Source organism: Ricinus communis, chromosome 7 (assembly GCF_019578655.1).
Source record: "Ricinus communis isolate WT05 ecotype wild-type chromosome 7, ASM1957865v1, whole genome shotgun sequence".
Lineage (NCBI taxonomy): Eukaryota > Viridiplantae > Streptophyta > Magnoliopsida > Malpighiales > Euphorbiaceae > Ricinus > Ricinus communis.
Window position 1 is genome coordinate 28,992,126 of NC_063262.1, and position 16,206 is coordinate 29,008,331.

The window sequence follows — 16,206 nt, forward strand, 5'->3', positions numbered from 1 at the left end:
AAGGGAACTTATAAGAAAAAGTGAAAAATTAATCTCAATAATTTACAAAATCAGAATTTGTTTAAATATATATGAGTTAAAAATGGTCTATCAAAATTGATCGAAAAGATACAAAATTCTCCATGTGAAAGATATCAAATGAATAAATTAATTGCAGGTAAAGGAAGAAAGAAAAGATGTAATAAACTACCCACATTTGCATTCATAACCTAGAAGTTTACCAAAAAAAGAAAGAAAAAAAAACTATTTGCAAGCTAAGCTATCCTTCAAAGCCCTCAAAACCTCTTTGGAAGCTAGTCTTTTAGCTGTTTTCCTCTCTGCAGCTGCAGATGTGTGCTTAAATACAACACCATTTGCTTCAACCTCTACAGTTACGCATGACATACCATTGTTGTGAGAAACAACAGGCTTTCTCCTATCAAAATGTTGCTTTTGACATAATTCAGTAAGCTCCCTTGTTGGGTGAAGCCTAATGGTCTCTGGAGTAATCAGTGGCTCCAAAAGTGGCCTTATGCTGTTAAATACAACCTCTTTGTTGTACCCAGAATCAACAAATATAGCCCCAGCCAGTGATTCTATCACATCCCCAAGTACCTGTCCGAAAATAGAAACAATTTTGATGAATGTCTGAAATTCAGCTGACCAGGGTATCAATCAGTCGAGTAGGTTCAAAAACTAGCGAAATATAGAATATGACAAGCTTTTAATTCAGTTTTCTAACTTTTGAGATTTTAACCATAATTTGATTTTATATTTTTCTTCAGAAAAAAAGAAAAGAAAAGAAGCATAATCAGATCAATGCTTTAGTGGAGTTTCCTGCAAACATAATCCTTTAAGCATTCTGACAAAGTGACGATGATGTTAACATAAATAAACCAGCAGTTTAAGTTCATCCAGGAACTCAAATCTTGGCTATACAGGGCAACCTAAGGAAAATGCAGAATCTGATAGTTCAGATCACTAGGAAAAAAAAAAGTGGATCATACAATATGACTAATTCCTGTGAAATGTGCAGAGCCAACTGTCCAAGAATATGAGCCAAAACTTCAGCAGGACGCATAATCTATGACCTAAATAAGTGAAGTCATAAACATGAACTACATAAAAGTTAATGACAGGATCTTAGTAAAGTACTAATGCACCAAAAAATTAGCTCAACACAAATTGCAATAACCAAAAATGAGCTAAATGCAGCAATGGTAAAAGCTGACCTTGGGGAATGATATCTCAGATTCCCATCCAAAAGTTGATTCTGAAGAAAATTCCTTACAATTTGCAACTGTGGAGACTATATCCTTGTGAAGTTTTTGTGAGGCGTGGAGGATATATTTATGCAGTCCTTCCCTGACAGCAGATTGTGCATAACAATCATTGTTCACAGAAGCAGATCTCATGTCAGTCAACAGTCCTGGTGACATCCCAGGATATTTTTCATACAAGTGCACTGTTATAAGGTAGTCTAACACGGAGTCTCCAAGAAATTCCAACCGCTGGGCAACCATTGAACGCATTGAAAATGATGTTAAGATCGATTCAATGTTGAACTAACAGCAGAAGAAAATAATCTAAAAAAATTAAAGCGATTAGTGAAAATACAAATTGCCTGCATCATTAGATCTGATATTCATTTATGTTATCAATCTACATAGCAAGGAAAAGTCAATAAATGAATGCTAATTAACATTATTATTATTAAAATAAAAATACCTGATAACATCTTGGAATTTCAGGAAGCATGTAGGAACCATGAGTCAATGCTTCCACTAGCAGACAAGGATCCCTAAATGAGTACTTCAATAGTGACTCTAAATGACAGATATTAACATACTTCTCTGGATTCATTTCAAATCCCCGTTCATATGGCATATTTAGAAAATCTGCTTTTATACCAATCCAATCCAAGAAAAGTAATCCTGCTATTTCTCCACCAGTGCTAAGGTAAGCACCAATCAGTGCCTCGACAACATCAGCAATCATCTTTTCCTTTAACTTTCTTCTTCTTTTTATGTACATTTTTCTTCCATTAGAGAGAATCTCCTCACTTAATGAGTAGCATCCAGAAATTTCATCAGGAATCAGCCAATTTTTAGGATCAAAAGACTCGTTGCGTATGAATCCCTGCAATTTACAGAGCAGGGTTGTGGATTTAATTAGATATTGCTACATGATTGTGGGATCATAAAGGAAGCTTTATGCTAGAAGACATATCTGGGGAAAAAAGAAAGCAGCTCATATGACTTAAATGGTATATGTCAGATCAGTGATCTCTGTTTTCTTATATTTTTCAATTTTGATTTGTAATAAATATAAAATTTAGTCAACTCATTGAAGTTTGTCCAATTAATCAACTGTCAAAGGATGTCCAAACAACCTACAATTCATACATGTGAATTTTGCAAACAGAAGCTAAAAAGGATCTTCAAAGCCGATAATTTGAGGCCAGTGATTCATAAAGGAGAACAAAAAGGAAAAGAATCAGAGAAAGCAGCAAATCAGCCTAAGCTAGAAAAGACTTCTGATCCATGACACCAGATTCATGTTTTTCTCCATGCAGTTAAATCAATGTTTTGACAAGATATTTATAATTTGAGTATATTCAAAACGTTAACATGCAATTCAAGAGAATAAAATGTCAAATATAACTTCAAGCACAAGATTATAAGAATGATGGTACATCCATGAGAAAGGAAATATTAGGAAAGCAAATATTTTAACAAATCTTAAAAACAAAGATTACCGGGATTTTGGAGTCACATCCTAGTCTGCAAAGTGTAGCATTACTAATAAGCTTGTCCTTCTTAATACTGAGAAGGCCCTCATGATGATTTTGATAGGTTTTGAATAGCTGCTGCCCAACAGCATATTTAAGAAAAGAATCTCCAAGAGTCTCTAATGATTCCAAATGAAATTTTTCTTGGCACTTTTTTGTGGTAATTGCTTCCAAAACCTACCATACAGAAATGAGTTAGCATAAGTCCAAATAAATAGTTCAAACAAAATGTTCATTAAAGATGGAATAAGAATTCAACTAAATGGCCGATTGAGGACCCAGTCATTGCTACACAAGAATATGGAAACATAACATTAAAATGATATTGTCATGGTGCATTTCATAAATAAATAAATACAAACAGGCCAAAGCATGGCAGTAGAGCAGAATGGCATTGAGTCTTAAATTAAATGAGGTGAAGCAGAAATAGTACCTTGATGGTTGGGATAGCAACACTTTGCATGCAATGATCCAAATGCAACTTCTTCAAGTTGCTAGCAATAAGTAATGACTCAAGCCGATGCATGATTGATGGAACAAATGTAAATGAATAGAAGGAACTAATGGATATTGGTGACATGAAAATGTGGCAAAGCTCAGGAGGCAACTCGACATATGCATTTTGTGAATCTGCAAAAATAGGGAATGCAAAATTTAGTAAAACAGTATAATTATTGTGCATATCCTGAAAACAATAGGCTAGTGACTAGCAAATGCAGAGAGAAGACAAAAACCTAAATTTCAATAAATACTTTGTTTCTCCCAATGAGACATAATTGCGAGAGAAAAACTAGATCGCCACATAAACATTATGCTCATAAGACAAGATGAAGCAATCTCACATATAACTTTCACACATTTTGTTCATAACAATAAGATAGGTGAGGAAGAACACCTTTCTCCTTCTGCTGTCTGCATCTATTAAGGTAATTCTGCAAAGGAAAAATATGTCGCCCCCTAAGGAGTAACTGTTGATCAAAATGCAGTTTAATGCCATGCCTGCAATTTTCCATTAGATTAGTACTTGCAAACAACAATAATATAGTATACTTTGATTATAATTGTGACCCGAACTCAAAATCCAGTAAAAATGTCAATTTATGTTAAGATACATACTGATCTTTATAGTACTCCATGTAACTTTTATGATATCCATTCCGGAGCTCCAAAAGCGAGTGTCCATTCAGATGATCTAATGTGCCATCAATAAAATAGACTTTTCCATTATGTGGTGTGTAGACTACAGAATTCTGAAGTGTGCATTTGCATACCACACCATCTTTTGTCTGAATAACACATGCAGCTTCCTTTAGAGGGCAGTTCTTATGATCCTCCAGTACATTTTCATATGAGAAGAGCACAGATGTAACTGCATCCCAGTCAATGGAAGGTTTCTGGCATGAGCCCACTAATGGAAGCAGAAGATAATCAATCTCAGGGCCATTCCTGAGCTTCAATCCTTTTAAAATGTCCTCCAATTTATCGATACTATGATCCACTAGAACTTTAAGAACAGTGATAAGAAACTTCCTACACATAATGACCTAGAAACAAAAACCAATAGTAAAAATAACAACAACAAATTTAATTCTAAAATACTGCTATATATATCTGATGGAAAGAAAGAAGCTAGGCAACATACAGTTTCAGGCGTAAGATGAATCTCCCCAATATACTTCAATTTAACCATCAATAACCCTCTATCAGCTTCTAAGTCTAAATCCAGACCTAGAATATCCGATTCTAGTTCACTCCTCATTGCAAGCACAAAGTTATGCACAGGAATCTCATAAACAAAGTTCTGGTTTAATTCAATCAAATAGCAATAGTACTTTGCTTCTGACTTTTGCGAAGCTTGACCAACCAGCTCAGGTGGGAAGTACATAGGATGTTCATCATCATAGGGTCCATTCCCTGTGCCTTTAAAAATTAAGAAAAGATCAAATAAAATACCCCATAAGTTATTTTCAATAAATATTGAAACACTAAGGGCAACAAGACTTCTTTAAATAATATGAAATTCTGGTTGTAAAAACATGCATAACAGAATAGTAACAATTACCGGATTGTTGAGCAACAGTCTCCTCTACAACAATATCAGGTACAAGATTATCATTTAAAGCACCAATTTTGTGGAGCTGCTTGCATGCTTCAAGGCATGCCTTCTGCTTTATAATTTTAACATTTCCCTCTACACTAATGGTATGTATAGAGCAGCTCTTGGGGAGAAGCAAGGTGCATCTCTCCATCTCCTTGTCTATAAGACACCTAGGAGTGGGTTTAAAATACCTACAATACACATAAACATGCATAAGTGAAAAAGAAAAAGGCTCCTAATCTATTTATTTGAATTAAACTGAGTTACAGTTATGTTATTTCTATTGCCCAACTAATTAGCTTACCAATTAACAGTAAATAATAATAATCACTAACCCGTCAGATGGCAGACGTGAGCAATAGAAGTATATCAAACTAACACTTGAAGTAAGAGTCACCAAGGCATTAGTGCTTTCAACAAAATAATATTCGCCTTCATGGAACTCACTCCTAATAGGTGAACACGGAACAGAACCATGACGTATGGACTCCTTTCTCATTAGATCTCCACTAGCTAGATAGTTCTCTAGCCGAGAATGAGTAGAAACATCTCCACTATAAATTATTCAGAAAAAGAGATGAAACTGATTGTAAAAGATTCAAGCATATATTATGTAAATAATTTCAGTTTAATATTCTTCATTAGAAATTTAAACATCTAAAGCTTTTAATTTATAGCACCAGATTTAGAGAGTTGCTATCACCTCTTAACCATTAACAAATAGTCTGAATTCTGCATCCTTGCACGACCTCGGGATTGTATGAAACTACTAACTGTAGTAGAAGGATCAAATCTAACTACCAGGTTGCAACTTTGCACATCTAAACCTTCCTCAAGAATGGATGTGGCCACAATTATGTTAACCTGCATATTGTGTTACATTTCAAACACAAGCAATTTTGTAGTTTTCACCCTTCAACTAAAGAAAAGTATTAAACACACATTATGAATGTGAGATGACGTACTACATACCTTGCCTTCACGAAATTCTTCCACGATTTCATTCTGTGTTTTCCGTGACTGGGATTGCAACCTGAAGTTATTTCCTGCTATATATTGAGTCTTCCAGCCACTATTATATCTTGGAAGTAACTCACCCAGAAGAGTCTGAAGGACAATGGCTGCGATGACTCTATTCACAAAAATTATACATCTAAGATCCCTTATATCTCTGCGTTTAACAAACACCATGAAACCCATTAATGTAGTTGAATTTATAACTAGAACAAAAGTAAGCTCAATTACATCTTAAATTTTTGAAGCATTTAACAGTAGAGATAATATGTGAAATGAGCCATTGAAATATAAATTGCCCAATGTGAATGTAGCAGGTCAAAGCATCTAATATATACATTTAGTTTGAAAGATATACAATCAATTGCACCAATAGAAACTACCAAGCTTTTCTATAAGCTAACATCAAAAGGTTCAACCTCTCATAGATAATTATTAGTGATTAGTGATAAACAAAATGGCACCCTTTAACGTGGATGCCAGACATGACAAAACCAACAAAGGTATCGCCAAAAATTCTCACTTCTTAATTATAGTTATTGGAGTGAAAAATGAACTTATTCCAGGAATTTGGTGATGCATACAAACTTGGGAAACAATTTTAAGTACAATAAAGCTAATTCTTTTTATAAACTTACCGTTTAGATGAATTACTGTTTCAGAATTGGATGTATAAAGCCTGACAAACTATCAACATTATCTCAACCTGACACAACATAATTAACTGTTGAAAATGTTCCATTGCTTACTTTTCTGCACCAATCACTTTCGTTTATATTTTATATTTTTGACATATTTTAGTTGGCCTACAGAGAAAAATTGTACCAAAGTGAAACCATAATATGTAAATCATACACATATTACAACATTACTAGTGGATCTCAAAGAAAGAATAGTTCTGCTTTAATAGAGATCAAACTAACATAAATTCATTTATTATAGGTAAATGAATGTGTAAAGATAGTCAGTAACCAACCTGTAGTCTAGAAGTGAGTCGATGAGGCAAAATATTTTGGTAGTCAAAAGACCTGCTTCAATATCAGCTTCAGCATTTTCGCCGATAGACCATTTTGGGCCTAGATGTTCAAAGGCTAAAGAAAAATAACAGTAAGAAAGAATCATGCTTTTAGCTTCCACAAATTCTCTCACCAAGTTAGAGAAGAATACCGCTGTTGATGCAATTATCAAGTGCTTGTGAGGCATTCAAACCGAACTCCTTGACAATATTCTCACCAGAGATGTCCAATTTACCACATGAAGAAAACTCACTTTCATGGCATGACAAGATCTGTGCAGCCTGTTAGAGAAACACAAATTAAATACATCAATATGCAATCCATTTAATTGATGAGTAAATTACATCGTAGAGACTAGACAATACCTTAAGAGCCAACCAGACACCAAGTTCATCCAAACAATACATCAAAGTAGAATGCATTTTTGATATTCTCTTGCTTGTAGATTCCACCACAGCATCAGTGAGATCTAATAGCTTCAAGTTGCATTCATACTAAAAAGTAGTACATCTGTTATCAACACCTTTGATACAACAAACAATCTAGTCAAATAATTATGTCTTCACATCCAAATAACAAGGAATGACGCACCTTTGATTTCAGTATCTTCAAATTTTCAGCTAAGCTTGCATATATAGCATATGGTATGTCCATGGGTTTGTAGAATTTAAATTTTGGAGTCGAAAATGGTATAAACTCAGCAAGTACAGATTCGCTAGCACATGTATACACCTTCAATATAGAGAGCAATAACAGCCCATGTTACTGAATGAATATTAACCAGAAAAATAATGACCAACAACAACAACAAAATAAAAACATCAGATCCATGTATCACAATATTATTAAAAATAAAATGATCAATACAAAGAAGTTTTTCTGGCCAATTCTACACATGATATTTATTTATCAAATATTTCATAATTAAAATCGTATAGGGGAAACTTTGTTCCCTTATCACACTATCTTTGACTAGAAATCATCATTAAAATGGTTCCTTGGCTGTCAGTTGTATCTAATGAGGAAAATGAGAAGGGGAAACCATTGCACACGCTGAAAACGCTCAAAAAGTCACAGCTCTCAGAAACAACAAGCCATAGTGTCTCCTAGTGAAAATAAATCTATTATTGACAAAACATCTATTAGTATCAGTTCAAGCATCAATTATTTAACCCAATAATAGCAATGCATCGTCAAGGTAAACAAATATATTTATGTGAAAAAATTCTAAGAAGGACGAACACAAACCTTTGAATACATAATATTCTCAAGCTCACGGATCTCCGTCCAGTAGGCTAGTTCTGACTTTGCACCTAGATGATGAAGCAAAAGAGAGGTCGAATTTAAAAACTGATAAATATTGACTGGGCAGTATAAGACAATCAGCATCAAGTAATAACATGTAGCCAAAGCATACCCTTTGATTTAATAGGAGAAGCTGTCATCCCAAATATCCTAGGAAGAGCACTATCTCTGTAGGTTAATTGGCGGTGATAGAACTCCTGCCAATGTGGTGATATGAATCAAATATAATCAGATTGTAATTTCAAACATGAGCAAGTAACAAGAAGTTGCAACTTGATTAGGAAATATTGATCTTCGGATGCTTAATTGATTGCTCAAACAGTAATTTTGACTTTCAAAGGATCAAGTCTACTAATGAAATTGCATAATGTGAATCTATGTATTATGACACTTGAATTCTTTCAAATTTTATTTTTTTCTCTTACAATACCCTAATAATCTCATGGTATGATACACTTAATTTTTAACTGTGTAATGTGACCAGAAAAATTCATGTATGGGGATCTTTGCAACAACCGATTTGTCAGGACAACATTATTAAGTATCAATAAAAAAATCCTTATATATTAAAAGAAAGACGAGACAGAGGAGAGCGAGAACACTTACTGTCAAAATACAAGCATAAGGGTGTTTACCCCTTGCATGATGGCATTCATCAAATATCAAAACCTTTATACAGTCTAGCTTGAAAAAGCTATGCCTCAAGCCGTCGAGCAAAATTTGTGGTGTCATTACAAGTACCTGAAAATGTAATAATAATACGTTATTGCATGTTGCAAATACTGCACAACAGCAGAACTGCAAATTATACTACTTCCTATCACATTGATTAAAACTGTCATGGTAACCTGAAGTATTTGCCCATGCAGAAACAGATAGTCAAAAATCTAGTTATGGATAAAAATAACAACATCAAACTTACTTTAATTTACATCAATCATCCATCATATAGTTTCTGGATTTCAATATCTAAATAGATACCACAAAAGCAAGACCAAATTTCTGTAGTACTAATACATAATAGAGGTCAGTACAAGGTCTTGTTTTCAGATTAAAGCCTTTTCCATGTTTTAAAAGCCCAAAGTACAGAGGATATAACTGGAGAATAATCTCAAAGAAGGGATTAAAAAATAAAACGCAAGAAATAAAATTGCACCAAGATTACTACAACCGTGTTATTGAAGGAAGTATATAACATACACATACCACTACCATCAATAACTATAAAGGCATACAATATTCTGCTACTCTGTTAGTAACACAGGTTTTGACAGTATAAAGTGCAAAATACTTCTAAATTTTCAGATATCCAAATAGCTAGCGCAGTGGTATTGGCTGCAAAGCTGGAAGATAAATTAGACTTTGATTGTAAGAAATAGAAGCAGATTCAATTGGAGGAAAAAGAACTCAGAACTCTGTAATAAAACATAAGGGGCTTATATAGTGCAAACTGCTGCCCAAAAAAAAAAAAATTAATCCAAACAGACAGTGTCAATGGAGCAGCTTTTAAAGTCTAAACTCACTTTGATCCCCAAAGTTAGTTAGTTTAATTTAGAAAACCTTACCTCGTATTGCTCTATCTGTTGCTTCCAACTACCAGCATCCCAGAAGTCGACACCCATTTCTCCCCAGTACTTACCCACAGTCAGGTCTGTGTGTGTTTCCACTGCTTCAGCTTGCTAGAGGTAATGAGATACAAGAGTAAACAGTGCACATATATTCCATAAACACAAACATTTTTATATGTGAGTAAAAAGAGGAAGGGTAAAATTAGGCATACTTGTTTGACTAAGACAACTTGGGGAACCAAGAAGACAGCAATAAATGGAGATGGCTTGCGGAGAAGATGGGCATAACTGCGAAGAAGCATGATTGCGATCAGGGTCTTGCCAGAACCAGTCTCCAAGAATACTATTGTGTTCTGCTGTATTGCCTTCTCCAATGCCTCCAATTGATAACTGCACAAAACAGCCACTATCCATATTAGCATATCTGTATAATATATCTTATATTACCATATACCATTTTTGGTAGGTACATATAATTAGCAGTAATTTAGTCTTAGCCTTTTTAGATAGCTTTGATTAAGGAGACAGATCTCCAAAGATAGATTTGTAAACCTGTATATATTGGTTTCTTCTTGACTGAATAATACAAAAGATTTTTGCCCATCTTTGAACTTGTTTTCGGCATGATATCAGAGCCATGGCTGGAGAAGGCAAAAGTGATGGAGTGATACAAAGGAAGACGATTTTGCCGTATGATATTACATCGAGCGATAAACCTGGAAGCTTGATAACACAAATTCAATTGAAGGGTGAAAATTATGACGAATGGGCTCGTTCTCTGCGAACTACTTTGAGAGCGAGAAAGAAATTTGGGTTCATAGATGGAATGATCCAGCGGCCTGATGAGAAGTCATCAGATCTTGAAGATTGGTGGACTAATAATTCTTTGTTAGTCTCATGGATTATGAATACAATCGAGCCTTCATTGCATTCAACTATTTCGCGCATGGAGGTGGCAGAGGATCTTTGGGAAGACATACAAGAACGTTTCTCTATAGCCAATGGATCACGCATACAATAACTAAAAGTTGAACTCACTGAGTGCAAACAAAAGGGAAGAAGTTATAGGAAGAATTGGCTAATTATGAACAGATGCCAATGTGCAAGTGTGGGTTGTGCAAGTGCAGACTTGAGTCTGCATTAGAAAAGAAGCGTGAAGAGGAAAAAGTTCTCATGGGTCTCAATGAAATGCTTTATGGAATGGTAAGATCCAATATACTTGCCCAAGATCCTTTGTTAAGTTTGAATAAGGTTTATTCAATCTTGGTGCAAGAAGAACGTGTGAGAACCATTAGTCGTGGGAAGGAGGAACACGGTGAAGCAATGAGCTTTGCTATACAAGCTGGATTAAAATCTCGAGGGTGAGGTGAAGGAAAAGACAAGGAAATAATTTGCAACAACTGTAACCGTAAAGGGCATGAATCTGATAGTTGCTTTGAGCTGATTGGGTATCCTGAATGGTGGGGAGATTGTCCTCGAGGAACAGGTAGAGGAAATGGACGAAACAAGGGAGGGCAGCAATTTATTAATTATGGAAACAAAGAGCGCAAAGGAGTAGTCAAGGCAAATGTAGTTCAAGCCTCAATGACGGGAGCAATGGGCAATATTGTAGTCTCTGAATTTGACAAAACTGTTGTTACTGGACTTAGTAATGAGTAGTGGGAAACATTGAGAACCCTTTTAAGTGCTGCAAAGATGGAAACGAATGAAAAATTAACCGTAAATGTTCTTCCATACAATGGATAATTGACTCGGGTGCTTCTGATCATATGATAGGTTGTCTAGAATGTTTGAGTGATGTTTGAGATGTGGTAGAATGTCCTGTGGGGTTTCCAAATGGGAAGCAAACTGCTGCCACAAAGGAGGGAAAAATGATGTTTGGCAGTAAATTGACATCGAATCATGTTCTTTATGTGCCAAGTTTGATGTGCAATTTGATTTCATTATCACAGCTGCTTGATGAATCAAATTGTGTGGTGCAATTCACTAATAAATTTTGTGTTATACAGGACCACACTTCGAGGATGCTGATTGGTGCGGGTGAGCAACGGGAGGGGCTCTACTTCTTTCCTACGATGGTGACTGCAACAGCCATGAAAATAAGTGGCGAGAGCTCCTTTGATATGTGGCACAAGCGGTTGGGACATCCATCATATAAGGTTGTAGAGTTGATCCCTAATGCTGGTTCTGGTAGGAATAGTAATTTGTGGAATAAAGCATGTGAAGTTTGTCTTAGAGCCAAACAATCTAGAGATAGTCTTTCCCTGTTAGTAATGCCAAGTCTTCGGAAATATTTTAATTCATTGTGAGTTATGGGGGCCATATCGAACTCCGTCGTCTTGTGGTGCTAGATTTTTTTGACTATTGTTGATGATTTTTCACTAGCAACATGAATTTATTTATTAATTGATAAAAGGGAGGTGTTGATGAATTTGCGTAATTTTTTTATTATGGTGGAGCGTCAAGCAAGTGAAAATTGTTCGTAGTGATAATGGTACAAAGTTTATATGCATGAATTATTATTTTCATGAACATGGCATTATGCATGAAACATCTTGTACAGGAACTCCATAACAAAATGAACGGCTAGAACAAGCATAGGCATATACTTAATGTAGCTCGAGCAATACGCTTTCAAGCTAATTTTCCTATAGAATTCTGGGGGAATGTATTTTGACTGCTGGATATTTGATTAATCGAACACCCTCATTTGTTTTAAATGGTAAAACCCCATATGAAATTTTGCATGGTAAACCACCCTTGCTCAAACAGTTGCGTTTATTTGGATGCTTGTATTATGTGCATAATCAGGATTATGGGGGAGACAAGTTTAATAGTCGGAGTCAAAAATGCATTTTTATAGGTTATCCTTATGGCAAAAAGGGTTGGCGAGTGTATGATCTAGAGTTGGGCGTTTTTTTAGTTTCAAGGGATGTAGTGTTTTGTGAGCATGAGTTTCCTTACTTGACCAACACCAATGATGGATCTCACCATATGGCGGATTGGAGTGGTAGGGATGAGGATGGTGACATGGCTGTTATGGGCCAAAATCATGTGTCTCAGGACGATCATGCAAAATGTGATAATAATAATGTTGAAGCAGTTATAAAAACTAGAGGTTGTGAGAGTAATGAAGTAAGGGGGGTGCAACGGATGTCGTGAATGATGAACTTCTTGGTCGTGGTCTGCGAAATAAAGTGCCATCCACTCGTTTACGAGATTTTGTGACAAATACAGTTTGTAAATTGAGCCCCTCCAATAGTTCATATGCTCAATCACACTCATCAAGTACGCCTTATCCTATAGCCCACTATGTGAATTGTAATAATTTTTCTGTTCGACATCAGAAATATTTGGTAGTTATTACTACAGGCACTGAACCTCAAACCTTTGCTGAGGCAATGAAAGATAAGAGATGGAAGAACGCAATGCAACAGGAAATACAGCCTTTGGAAACAAATGACGCTTGGACCTTAGAAACACTTCCTCCAAGGAAAAAGGCTATCGGCTACAAGTGGGTTTATAAAATTAAGTACCATTCTGATGGTTCAATTGAGAGGTTTAAAGCACGACTTGTGATTTTGGGAAACAATCAAGTTGAAGGGTTGGATTACAGTGAAACTTTTGCACCTGTCGCCAAAATGGTGACTGTTCGCACTTTTCTTGCAGTTGCGGCTGTTAGAAACTGAGAACTTCATCAAATGGATGTCCATAATGCATTTTTACACAGTGATCTTGAAGAAGAGGTCTACATGAAATTGCCTCCAGGTATTCAATCTGAGTCATCTGATACAGTTTGTCGACTTCGCAAATCACTGTATGGCTTAAAACAAGCTCGCAGATGCTAGTTTGCTAAGTTGGATGGCGCTTTAAAGCGTTATTGTTTTTCTCAATCATATTCAGATCATTCACTTTTTACCTTGCAACGTAATAGCTTGCAGCTTAATGTGTTGGTCTATGTTGACGACTTGATTATTTCGAGAAATGACAGTGCTGCAATTCAGAATTTCAAAGCCTACTTGAATCGATGTTTTTATATGGAAGATCTTGGGCCTCTAAAATATTTTTTGGGGATTGAGGTGGCTCGAAATCACACCGGTATATTTTTGTGTCAACGAAAATATACCGGTCATTATCTCCAAAGTGGGCTTGTTAGGAGCAAAACTAGTCGGACTTCCTCTGGATCATAACCATCATCTTCCTTTAGCTGATGGAAAACCTCTTTCAAATCCAGAGTGTTATCGCAGGTTGGTTGGCCGACTAATTTATCTTTCAGTTACGAGACCTGAACTTTCTTATAGTGTGCATATGCTTGCACAGTTTATGCAGAAGCCAGTGCAGGAGCACTGGGATGCCGCTCTCTGTGTCATGCATTATCTGAAAGGAAATTCGGGCCAAGGAATATTATTACAGGCTGACTGTGATTTGCAGCTATATGCATGGTGTGATTCAGATTGGGCAAGTTGCCCTTTGACTCGGCGCTCTCTTACTGGATGGTTTATTTTGCTTGGTAATTCTCCCATATCTTGGAAGATTAAGAAACAACATACTGTGTTTCGTTCATCCGCAGAGGCAGAATACTGATCCATGGCCTCCACCACTTGTGAACTAAAATGGTTAAAGGCCTTGCTTTCATGTCTTGGCGTTGCTCATCCTTAATCTATGATGCTTTATTGTGACAGTCAAGCCGCCTTGCATATTGCGGTTAACCCAGTTTTTCATTAGCGCACGAAACACATTGAGATTGATTATCATTTTCTGCGTGATGCAGTTGTCCAGCGAATTGTAGCTCCCAGATATGTCTCTACACATGTTCAGCTGGCCGACATTTTCACCAAATCATTGGGGGAAGCAACAGTTTGATTTTTTCCTTTTCAAGTTGGGTACTTATAATCCTCATGCTCCAACTTGAGGGGGTATTAGCATATTTGTATAATGTATCTTATATTACCATATACTATTTTTGGTAGGTACATATAATTAGCAGTAATTTAGTCTTGGCCTTTTTAGATAGCTTTGATTAAGGAGACAGATCTCCAAAAATAGATTTGTAAACCTGTATATATTGGTTTCTTCTGGACTGAATAACACAGAAGATTTTTGCCCATCTTTGAACTTGTTTTTTGGCAATCCAATACGCATAACAAGTGAAACAGTCTATAATATCTCTATCTAAGGAAAAATAAATAAATTAATAAATAAATAAAACACTTCCTTCTCTTTCGTATTTATCATTGCCATTTTTATCTGCAACCATGGGAACAGAAGGAAAATAAGGAATTTACCTTCTAGCAAATGGGAGAGGATCAGAAGCAAGTCGTTGGTCTGAATCTACGTCCATGTAAACAGGCTCCATGGAAGCTGAAATGATCAAGCAGGTGTGCATTAATGGAAAACTCAAAAAGAAAACAATACAAACTATCTGCGAAAAAAAAAAAAAAGGCAAAGTGGAAACTAAACTGAGGATCAGCAGCAGAAAAAACACCACGGGATTCGAACACTTGAATAAACTGTAACTTCAAAACTCAAAACAAAATCCAGCACAATTGAAATGAGGAGTGTGAAAACAACCAATACCCTTCTCTGTCTATGTCTTATGGCCAATGCTGTTAAAGAGAAGAATTTAAAAAAAGAAAGAACCTTTGATTGATTGGTCCGATAATGAAAAAGGTAAAGTGGTGTTTTTTTTTTTTTTTTTCTTTTCGAACAAAAGTAAAGTGGCGTTAAGCTTAGCAAGGAAGGAGCTTGCAGTGGAGTGTCAAGCCTCCTTCAAAAAAGAGAGAAAGATTCAATTTTTAGTAAAGACCCAACAGAAAGTGACAGATTGGAACACGGGTTTTATTCTATTGTTTCCCAAACCATTTTGCACGTACTGTATAGATAGTTTCTTGAATGGAATTAGTAACAAGATCGAACGATCTCATTTTTCACTGTTGGAAAATATTCATAGAAAGAAAAAAGATGCGATTTTTGAAATAATGGTGACGTCAATTTCATGTGTCCGTCATTGTGGAAGGTATTAGGTTGAAACTGGTTTGACCATGTGTTTTGAGTATAGTGTTGGGAACTAGAACATTTTGTTAAGATTTCTGGTCCACTTTTAAGAATTTATTTGTTCGGAGTTTGATATCTATTGTATCTCTATTAAATTAATAATATTTGTCATATCTTATTTTTAATAATACAAATTGTTCTTTAAATAAGTATTATAATTTAAAAAAAATTAATAAAAATTAATATATTTAAACATCAATAAATACATATTGTTCTTTAAGAAAGATAAGATCGTCTTAAAAAAGTTCAATAAGAATTATCATATTTAAAAAAGATTTACTTGTTATACAAAATGTTAAGTCAATTTATTTATTTTTATTATTTTATGAAATGACATGCGAGCTTTTCATTATTTATGTCTTTAATTATGTTAAATATAAC

At 35.3% G+C, this 16,206-nt stretch overlaps 1 protein-coding gene across 1 annotated transcript; it reads right to left on the bottom strand.

Moving 5' to 3' along the window:
* Positions 1 to 68: 68 nt before the first annotated feature.
* LOC8274252 (endoribonuclease Dicer homolog 2) lies at positions 69 to 15,694 on the bottom strand. Its single transcript, XM_015716776.3, has 23 exons — positions 15,232 to 15,694; positions 15,057 to 15,132; positions 9,984 to 10,161; positions 9,769 to 9,882; positions 8,810 to 8,944; positions 8,316 to 8,400; positions 8,147 to 8,211; positions 7,490 to 7,630; positions 7,264 to 7,392; positions 7,050 to 7,179; positions 6,859 to 6,973; positions 5,841 to 6,039; positions 5,572 to 5,732; positions 5,204 to 5,422; positions 4,833 to 5,059; positions 4,413 to 4,690; positions 3,887 to 4,314; positions 3,666 to 3,769; positions 3,204 to 3,400; positions 2,738 to 2,947; positions 1,708 to 2,118; positions 1,212 to 1,490; positions 69 to 594 (listed from the first exon to the last, which is right to left on the bottom strand). The coding sequence occupies exons 2-23, from the start codon at positions 15,125 to 15,127 to the stop codon at positions 244 to 246; spliced, it is 4,227 nt and encodes a 1,408-aa protein (XP_015572262.2). The 5' UTR covers positions 15,128 to 15,132; positions 15,232 to 15,694; the 3' UTR covers positions 69 to 243.
* Positions 15,695 to 16,206: the final 512 nt, after the last annotated feature.

What these genes read in the sequence shown, in the direction of transcription:
- LOC8274252 (XM_015716776.3), bottom strand. Translation starts at nt 15,127, where the DNA reads ATGGAGCCTGTTTACATGGACGTAGATTCAGACCAACGACTTGCTTCT. An exon ending in CAGACAGCAGAAGGAGAAAG is followed by an intron (nt 3,401 to 3,665) that starts GTGTTCTTCCTC and finishes CTATTTTTGCAG; the next exon opens with ATTCACAAAATGCATATGTC. An exon ending in CTGAGATATCATTCCCCAAG is followed by an intron (nt 595 to 1,211) that starts GTCAGCTTTTAC and finishes ATTTTCGGACAG; the next exon opens with GTACTTGGGGATGTGATAGA.